Source organism: Diospyros lotus, chromosome 12, assembly GCF_014633365.1.
Source record: "Diospyros lotus cultivar Yz01 chromosome 12, ASM1463336v1, whole genome shotgun sequence".
Classification (NCBI taxonomy): domain Eukaryota; kingdom Viridiplantae; phylum Streptophyta; class Magnoliopsida; order Ericales; family Ebenaceae; genus Diospyros; species Diospyros lotus.
In genome coordinates this window covers 7,491,457-7,502,012 of record NC_068349.1, presented here as the reverse complement: position 1 = coordinate 7,502,012, position 10,556 = coordinate 7,491,457, and the positions used below count along the sequence as shown (strand labels likewise).

Sequence of the window (10,556 nt, the reverse complement as noted above, 5' to 3'; positions counted from 1 at the left end):
ATTTACTGCATTTCTATAATTCTGATATAGTTCTTCCATTCCTTCAGCAATAGTTGAAGGCAGCCTTCCAGCTGCTGTTTCCTTTCTGATTGCAAAGAGCAAATCTGTATATAATCAATGCTAATCAAGTATAAGACAGCAGCAATTCTTCCAGATTTACTTCAAAATCAAAACAATTAGGAATCAAATATAATTAGTATTGTGTAAGATGTGACGACATTAATTTTGTCTGCATGGCTGAGGCCTTCAAAGAGAAAATAACATTACATTGAGTGAGCTCATGATCCAACTATCATCAAACCAACAACCACACAAGAGAAACTAAAATTTAAGGGCCCATTTGGTTGGGCTTCCATCTTTGTTTTTCAGTTTTCATTTTCAAATTTTAGAAATAAAAACAAAAAATTGCAATTGATTTTACTTTTCTTGTTTTCAATTAAAAACTTTTGGAAAAAATGCAAAACATCTATTTGATATTTCCGCAATTTCAAATTTGTTTTCAATCTCTTCTCCTCCCCTCCCCACCAATCTCTCCCCCTCTTCCCAGTTCCCACAACTAGCAATATTCACCATCATTGGGAGTCACCAAACTCCGATACTCTTGGCAACTCCCAGACCAACTACGGGTTGCCAGGCGACTACAAAATCAGCTTTGGAAGTTGCCAACAGCTCTCAAACCAGTCTAGGAGTCATGTTGACTACCACAACTGGTCTGATAGTCAGAAGAGTTTAGGGTTTAGGAGTTGTCAAGCTGGTCTGATGACTCGCACAAATGGCAGAGAGGATGAGGAAGAAGAATAAAGGAGGAAAAAAATAAAACCAAAAGCAATATTAGAAGCAAAACTAAAATACATGTGGACTTCTCAAATAAGAAACCCCAGCAATTGCTTGTTTCTACACCAGGATGTTGTCACGACCCAAACGTGGCAATGGCTTGCTCTCCAATCCGGTTAGGATTGGAGTAGGTGCTGCTCAGAGTAGAGCAGGCGCAGAAACGATATTGGGAAGAAAGAGAGAAGAAGAGAGAGAGAGAGAAGATTGATAGAGAGAATTAGAATTCAATGATTTCTCATTTCATACCCTCCATAGCCATGTAACGGACTATATATAGGCTGCCCAAGGGCAGATTCCCCAGCCCGGCCGTTGCAACAAACAGCCAGCTGCCCACATGCATAGGAATATTCTAATTGTCCAGTCAACTGATAAGGAAATACTGAAATAAAAATTACAGCAAAATTAATAATGTAAAAGGAATTAAATTGGCAGTAAAGTGTAGTCACAGAAGTGGCAACGTGTGACAATTCCCCCCTTGTTAGCTCTTTCTTGTCCTCAAGAAAGACTGAGGAGGCTAGCTGATCTGGGAAATTGCTGCAATAACTGTGGAAGGCATTCCCATGTGCACTCCTCCTCACCTGCTCGCTACCATTTAACCAACACTTGTATGATAGGTGCCCCCCTTGCTTGTAGATGACCCTGCAATCCAATATCACCTCTGGTTCCACCATTCTCCTTATTTCTTTAGGCAATTGTGGCAACATAGAACTCACCAACTGTACTCCGGCTAACTTCTTCAATAGCGAAACATGGAATACAGGGTGGATGCGAGACTCCTCAGGGAGTTTCAGCCGATAATCCACTCGACCAATCTTAGCAATTATAGGGAAAGGCCTGAAGTACTTTGGGCTAAGTTTTAATACAGGCCCCAACAAAATGGACTTAAGATGGGGATATCGCAGTCCTAGATAAACTTCCTCGCCCACCTTGAACTCTCGATCACTTCTTCTGCAATCAAAGATTTGCTTCATCCTGTTTTGAGCCGATGCCAACTCCCTTTTCAACTGCTGCAGCACCCTTTTCCTTTGCTGCAAATAGTCTTCTACTTTAGCCACTGTTGAGTAATTCCCTATAGTCGGTATCAAGGGGGATGGTAACCAAAAAGTGCCTCAAATGGTGACATTTTGAGTGATGACTGGTGGTTAGAATTGTACCACCATTGTGCCATTGGCAGCCACTTATGCCACTCTTTAGGGTGCAGAAAACTCGTGCAACTCAAATAAGTTTCTAAACTTTGATTCACCCTCTCGGTTTGGCCATCTATTTGAGGGCGATAGGCCGTGGACATGTTCAACCTCGCCCCCAAGGCCTTCATGAGCTCCTGCCATAGCAGACTGGTAAAAACCTTATCCCGATCTAAAATAATAGTCTTTGGAATCCCGTGCACCTTAACCACCCGATCCGAAAATATTCGGGCCACATCTTGGGTTGTAAAAGGGTGTCTCAACCCTATGAAGTATGCGAATTTCGTGAGCCTGTCGACCACTACCAATATGATGTCCCTTCCCTCAGATTTCGGCAGCCCTTCAGTGAAATCCATAGAGATGCTTTCCTTTCCCAAGCTTGGTCTGGAATCGATAAGAGTTGTAGAAGCCCAAGGTAGGCTACTGTCTCACTCTTGCACCGTTTACGCACCTCACAAGCCATGACAAATTTCTTCACCTCTGTTTTAAGACCCTGTCAATAAAACAATTGTTTTACCCTTAGGTAGGTGTTTTGTACTCCTGAATGCCCTCCTAAGGCTGACTCGTGGAGGGATCACAGTATTCTCTTCTTGAGACCATCATCACCTCCCACTACTATCCTTCCATGGTATCTCAGCACTCCTCCACTTAAGCTAGATCCATCCTCCCCTTTGTTGCCCGTAGCAACTCTTTCCAGTACCTGCTTGATCTTTGCATTCCCTTCATAGTTGTCAACAATTTCCTTGCATCAATCAGGAATTACCGTAGTTATAAGGGCCACTTCCCCAACCTCATAACACCTAGACAAGGCATCGGCAGCTACATTTTCTTTCCCTTTTCTATACTAGATCACATAGTCCAACCCCATAAGCTTGGACATCCCCTTCTTTTGCAGCTAGGTGTGCAATTTCTATTGTAACAAAAATTTCAAGCTTTCATGGTCAGTTTTAATTATAAACCTCCCTCCCTCAAAATAATACCGCCATTTATCAATAGCCATTAACATAGCCAAGAACTCCTTCTCGTATATGCTTAACCCCACATGTTTTGGTCCTAATGCACGACTAAGAAAGGCCAGGGGTCACTCTTCTTGCATCAACACTGCCCCAATACCGATTGCACAAGCATCGGTCTCCAATACAAATGGTTTGCCAAAATTAGGTAGCCCCAAAGTGGGTACTCTACTCACTGCCTCCTTTACCCTTTCAAAGGCTATGTCAGCTTCTGCACCCCAATTAAACCATTCCTTCTTCAAGAGCCTGGTTAAGGGCTTACTAATAACCCCATATCCCTTGACAAATATGTGGTAGTAACTGGTGAGGCCCAAGAATCCTCTTAAAGCTCAGACTGATTTATGTTTTGGCCAATTCAACATTGCCTCTATCTTGCCCTGGGCGGTGCTGACCCCATTTTCCGAGATCACATGCCCTAGGTACTCCACTTGGCTTTGATTAAAAACACATTTGGACCTCTTGATATAGAGCTGATTGGATTTAAGGATCTCAAAGGTGGTTTTAAGGTGTTTTAGGTGAGTTTCAAAGGATGGGCTATAGATAAGTATGTCATCGAAGAAAACCAACATAAACTTTCCTAGGTAAGGCTCAAAGATTTGGTTCATCAGGGATTGAAAAGTGGTTGGGGCATTGGTGAGCCCAAATGGCATCACAACTCAAAATGCCCATGATGGGTTCTAAAGGCCGTTTTAGGAGTGTCTTCGAATTTCATTCTAATTTGATGATAAGCCGAGCAAAGGTCAAGTTTAGAAAAGAATTTGCCTTGACTTAGTTCGTCCAAAAGATCTTCCACCAAAGGTATAGGAAACTTGTCATTGATAGTCATGGCATTAAGTTGGCGATAATCCACACAAAAGCACCATGAACCATCCTTTTTTCTTATCAATAAAACCAGAGAAGCAAAAGGGCTATGGCTGGGTTTAATGATGAACTATTGCAGCATTTCCCTAACCATGGTTTTTATGACAAATTTCTAAATTGGTGGATATCTGTAAGATCTCACATTAACAAGCTCTGAGTTGGACTTAAGATGAATGGCATGGTCAAACTCTCGGTTAGGGGGTAGGGCTTTTGGCTCTTGGAATAGATCATTAAATTCAATCAGTAATTTATCAAGTTGAGCAGAGTTTTATACCTGCCCAGCAATGGAATTCGGGGTCTTGATGCTGAAATAGGCCTCTCCTGACTTAGCACTGCCTGGTGCCTTATCTATCAACACAATTGAAAACAATTGTGTTAGCCGCCCCCACTTGTTCTTGAACACCTTTCGGAGCCTTTTTCTAGTTATCATTTTGCATACTCCTGCTTCTCTTCCTCCAGACATGGTCAATCTTTTTCCCCCCTTCTCAAAGGAAACTTCCATCCTATTAAAATCAAAACTAATAGGACTAACTTCTTTCATCCAATCTATGCCCAAAACGACATCACAACCCCCTAGGCCCAATAGTCTCAAGTCAGCCTCGAATGGCTCTCCCTGCATCTCCCAGCAGAATACTTGGCAGGTTGACTTGCCTATTACCATGTTTCCATTGGCAACGGTTACACTCAGTGGTTGTGTACTAGCCAGCTTGCCCGCCATTCCTTCATCAAGGAAGTTGTAAGTGCTTCCACTATCAATCAAAATCATTAGGCTGTTGTCATTTACCTTCCCTTCAACCCTAATTATTTTGTTGTTAGGGACTCCCTTGAGTGCATGTATGGAAATCTCTCCATCATGTCCCCCTTCACACTCTTCTTCTTCACTTCCTTCTTCAATTTCATGTACCCCTTCCTCATCGCCTTCTAACAACAAAATTTGCCTCTTACATTGGTGTCCAAGGAAATACTTGTTCCCACACCTATAGCACAACCCAAAAAGTCTCCTCCTTTGATCTCCCAATCTACCACCATAGGATGAAAAACCTCCTCCAACCACATTTTTTATCCCAGAACTCTCCCCGACTACCTCCCTATTGGAGTTTCTACCCCCCGGAGGAAACGACCCCGAACCCATGCTCTTCTGTTGCTACTTCTGTTTCTTCACTAGAGCTTCAACCACCATCTCCTGTATTCGTGCACTTTCTGAAGCTTGCTCGACCATTCTAGGCCTCAACAATTTTACCATTGGTCTCAATTCATCATTCAACCCGCTTAAATAGCTAGACACAAAATAAGCTTCAGATAGGTGAGGATTATGGCGGATCATAAGTGACTTAAGCTCCTCAAACCGTTTCTGATAAGATTCCACACTTCCGACCTACTTCAACTTATTAAACTCCTCGACAATGTCCACCATGCTTCTTTCCTGAAGCATTCATACAATTTTTCTGCAAATTCTTCCCAAGTGTGAATCCTTCCCACTCTCACACACCCTTCGTACCAAGCGTCCACCACCTCATTAAAGTAAGCCGAAGCCAAAGTTTATCCTCTGTCTTTTGGGTATATTATACCATTCAAACACCCTCTCGCATCTTCTTATCCACCATCTAGGATTAACTCCTTCAAAGACGAGTATCTCCATTCGAGGCATAGGAAATCCAGGTGGTTGGTGATTAATTTGGTCGTCTCTTCTCCTTCTCACGAATCCTTTTATTTCCTCCTCTAGTTCAATCTCATTTTCCCGATGGTCATTTCCTTGGTTCATTATATTCTCCCCTAGAATGGGTTCAGTTCTACCCCTGGGAGGAAAATTAGGTGAGAGCCTTACCGGATGTTGTCGAGTAAACATCAACATAAATTGTTGCATCTGAGCTCCTAACTCCTCCCGCACCCTCGCAATGGAGCTATCCAACCTACGCTCCAATCCTTCCATGGAGCCCTCGACCTTGTAATCCAATGCTACGATCACTTCATGCTCCCTCGTAGCCCCCAACTCCAACTGATTGACCCGATTGTGAAAATCAACCAGAGACGAGCTGACTTGCTGCAACTGTATCTCTAATCCCTTCATCCTAGTTCCGTCTGCCATTGATTCAATGCTTTTGGCTAAGAATCGGAGCTCTGATACCAAGTTGTCACGACCCAAGCGTGGCAATGGCTTGCTCTCCAATCCGGTTAGGATTGGAGGAGGTGCTGCTCAGAGTAGAGCAGGCGCAAAAACGATATTGGGAAGAAAGAGAGAAGAAGAGAGAGAGAAGATTGATAGAGAGAATTAGAATTCAATGATTTCTCATTTCATACCCTCCATAGCCATGTAACGGACTATATATAGGCTACCCAAGGGCAGATTCCCCAGCCCGGCCGTTGCAACAAACAGCCAGCTGCCCACATGCATAGGAATAATCTAATTGTCCAGTCAACTGATAAGGAAATACTGAAATAAAAATTACAGCAAAATTAATAATGCAAAGGAATTAAATTGGTAGTAAAGTGTAGTCATAGAATTGGTGACGCGCAACATATGTTTCAATCCCTTCAAATGTGTAACAATCCTTCACCGCAAGCATACCAAAACGGACAGAGAAATAGAGTATCTTCCCCTCTCTTCCTCTTAATAACCCTTCCCCCAGCTTGCTCCTACTTTTTTTTTTTTCCAATGAGCTCCTCTAACTACAAAAACTATGCCACTAATTTGGGGAATCCAAGAAAATTAAAAAAGTAATCAAAATGAAAACTACAACCTCTTAGAAAAAAAAAAAGAAAAAAAACAAGAAGTTGCACCCTCTTTTCTCCTGTGATGACTATCACTAAGCACAAAACTAGATTATTCAGTACTAGATCTTGGGCTCAAACTGCTTTTTCAAGTAGCAGTAGTGGCAGGAGATTCTACTGCACGGCAAAAGTTAGAGGTGATTTGTTTACTCCAACAAAACCCCACCCCTTAAAACGTTTCTTGTCCACAAGAAATGTGTAGTAGGCTTCCTGCATTAGGAAATAGGTGGAGGAACTCCGGCAAGTATTCCCATGTGTTATTATCTGAGTGAAGAGAGGACCATTGGACGAGTACTTGAATAAGAGGCACTCCATTACGGTGGATTACCCTTCTGTCAACAATAGTTGTAGGTTCAACATTTTCTGGTACTTCTCCCACCATAGGAGGCAAGGTAGTGGTCGATCTCTATGTTCCCACAGCCCTCTTAAGGAGGGAGACATGGAAAACGGGGTGTATCTTAGCATCTTCAAGCAGTTGTAGTCGATAGGCCACAACACCAATTTTCTCCAAAATGGGAAAAGGTTCATAGTACTTGGGGCTTAGTTTGGATATGGGTTGCTTGGTTAAGGTCTTGAGGTACTGTTGGTTAAGCTTCAAATATACCTCTTCACCCACTGCAAAATCTTGTTCACTCCTCTTCCGATCCACCAGTTCCTTCATTCTATTCTTGGTTTTGGCCAATTCGGTTTTCACTATCCTCATTACATCATGCCTTTGTTGTAAGTAAGCCTCCATTGTTGCTATTGTCGTGTGTCCTCCCAAGGCTAGTAGTAAGTCTAGTTTATAGCCATAAAGGGCCTTGAAGGGCGTCATCTTGATAGAGCTGTGGTAGCTCGAGTTGTACCACCATTGTGCTACGGCTAGCCATTTGTTCCATCCCCTAGCTGTAAGAAGCACAAACATCTTAAGTATCCTTCCAAGCACTGATTAACTCGCTCTGTCTACCCATCTGTTTTAGGGTGGTAGGTAGTAGACATTATTAGTTTGGTGCCCAATATCCTCATGAGTTCTTTCTAGAAGAGACTGGTGGATACCTTGTCTCGGTCCAATACAATGGACTATGGAATGCCATGCAACTTTACTACATTCTCCAAGTAAGCCCTAGGCACTTCTTGTGCTGTAAACAAGTGTGACAACCCTATGAAGTGACTAAATTTAGTGAACCAGTCTACTACCACAAAAATACAATCTTTCCCTTATGATTTCGGCAACCCTTCTATGAAATCCATTGTTACGTTGGTCCAAGCACGATCTGGAATTTCTAGAGGCTATAGGAGACTGGAGTGGGCTACCGTTTCATGCTTACACCTTCTACATACATCACATTTCAAGATGTAATCCCATATATATTTCCTTAAATTGGGCCAAAATAATACATGTTTGACCTTGTGGTAGGTATTTTGAATGCCCAAGTACCCTCCTATTGGTGATCCATGTAATGCATGCACTATTTTAGCCTTCAGCTCCTCACAATCACCGATAACCAACCGACATTTGTATCTTATTACTCCATCGTTCAAAGTGTACCCGGGCCTGCTGTCTTCTTTAACACTCAGCTGTCTAGTAGTCCTTTAACCCAGTCCCCTTTGTTGTAGCTATATGTGACCTCTTGAAGCCAGTTCGATATCACTATGGAAATTGTTGCGTGCATCCCCTCTTCATGGCAGTGAGACAGGGCGTCTGCTGCCACGTTCTCCTTCCCCTTCCTGAAACAAATTACACCCATGAGTTTGGTCATTCCTTTCTTTTGTAGCTGGGTGTGTAATCTCTGCTGCAGCAAGAATTTTAAACTTTCGTGATCTGCCTCGATCACAAACCATCCTCCTTCTAAGTAAGGGCGCCACTTCTCCACTGCCATTAGTACTGCCATCAACTCTTTTTCATAAATGCTAAGGCCTTGGTGTCTAGTGCTAGGGCTTGACTAAGAAAGGCCAAAGGTCTGCCTTCTTGTGATAGTACTGCACCTATTCTTGCATTGTTGGCATCCGTCTCCAGGGTGAATGGCTTACTAAAGTCCGATAAGCCAAGTGTGGGAACCTTGCTCAATGCTTCTTTTAACTGCTTAAAAGTCTGTTCTGCTTTGGGGTTCCCCTTAAAGCCTTCCTTCTTCAACAACTCTGTTAAAGGCTTGTTGATTGTTCCATAATTCTTCACAAACTTTCGATAGTATTCAGTAAGCCCTAGAAATCCCCTCAAAACCTTGATGTTCACGAGTTTAGGCCATGTTACAATTGCCTCTATCTTCTTTGGATCATTCCCCACTCTAGCCCTTGATATGATGTGACAGCCCTTGATATGATGTGACCAAGGTACTCCACTTGTGTTTGTGCAAATGCACACTTTGACTGCTTGATACATAACTGATTGAATCGTAGGATCTCAAATGTAGCCCTAAGGTGGTTTAGGTGTTGATCAAATGAAGGACTATAGATTATGATATCATCAAAGAAGACCAACACGAATTTTCTGAGGTAAGGTTCAAAAATTTGGTTCATAAGGGCTCGAAATCTAGCAGGGGCATTTGTGAGACCAAACAGCATGACTTTAAATTCAAAATGGCCATGGTGTCTCTAGAATGCAGTCTTGGGAATGTCGTTGGGTCCATCCTAATTTGATGGTACCCTGAACAAAAGTCCAGCTTGGTAAATACGGTTGCATGTTTGAGTTCATCTAGTAGATCTTCAATAATTGGGATTGAAAATTTGTCCTTAACGATGATGGCATTGAGCTGTCTGTAATCAACACAGAAGCGTCAAGTGCCATCTTTTTTCTTAACCAATAGAACAGGGGAAGCAAAGGGATTGTGGTTGGGGTGGATAATGGATTGGTTTAGCATATCTATAACCATTTTTCGATTTCAGATTTTAGTTTGAGTGGGTACCAGTATGACCTAATGTTTACTAGTCCAACATTAGGTAACAGGGGTATGGTATGGTCTAGTGGTCTCTTGGGAGGTAAGGTTTTAGGTTCTACGGAGGTCCTTGTATTCAATCAATAAAGAATCAAGGAGGGTCAATTCATGTACCTGCCATGTTTGATTGGAGTATCCCTTGCCCAATTCTTCTTCCTATTGTCCAGTGGCTTGAATTGAAAATAATTGAGCCACTTGTGCCATCTTCTTCTTGAATAATTGTTGCAGTTTCTTTCCCCTCATCAGTTTGCTAGTCCCCACTTCCACGTTTCCTTATAGCACCACCCTTCTGCCCTCATTTTCAAGTGTAACTTTCATATTGTTGAAATCAAAACTGATAGGGCTTACCTCACATCCAATCTACTCCCAGCACGATGTGGCATCCTCCCAATTTAAGCAATCTCATATCAGCCCGGAATTCCTCCCCTTGCATCTCCCAGCAAAATCCTAAGCAAGCTAATTTCCTCGTTGGCTACAGTTACTGAGAGTGGTGGGGTACTAGCCGTTGGGTATTTCATCTTCCTAGCAGTCATCTCATTAATGTGTTAGGCCTTCAGTGCTGCGGACCTACCAAAGGCGCTACAAGAATCAAAGGAAGGATGGTGACACAGCTAGATGGCGTAACAGCCAGCATGTGCGCTAAGGGTAGAGTGGGAACTTAGCTGGTTTGTGTAACAAATCAGCATGTGCATAACCAAATACGGTTATGGAGGGGGGATAACAACCTATAAATAGGAATTGAAGAGAGAGAAAGGTGTGAAGAATTTGGAGTAGTATTGCAAGAGAGACCTGGGCCTCTCGAATGCCCATTCTTGTTTTCTTGTTTACATTTTTTCCTTATAATTTGGAGTTGAAATACAGTAGTGACTATCCTATTTCATTGGAATCCTATCTACTGTCTTGAATCTCACCACAATGAAACTATGGGTGCTTCCACTATCTATCAAAACTATGAGGTAGTTGTCTTATACCTTCCCCTCTAC

General features: G+C 42.5%; 1 protein-coding gene across 2 annotated transcripts in view; it reads right to left on the bottom strand.

The window, feature by feature from the left end:
* Nucleotides 1-10,556, bottom strand: part of LOC127787391 (glycerol-3-phosphate acyltransferase, chloroplastic-like) — a 59,462-nt gene that overhangs the window by 41,804 nt on the left and 7,102 nt on the right. For both annotated transcript variants that reach the window (XR_008020152.1, XM_052315409.1), the window contains exon 2: nucleotides 7-104. Coding sequence is in view for 1 of the 2 variants with exons in the window: in XM_052315409.1 (XP_052171369.1) it covers nucleotides 7-104 (98 nt within the window). In the remaining variant the exon portion in view is untranslated. The remainder of the gene's footprint in view (nucleotides 1-6; nucleotides 105-10,556) is intronic.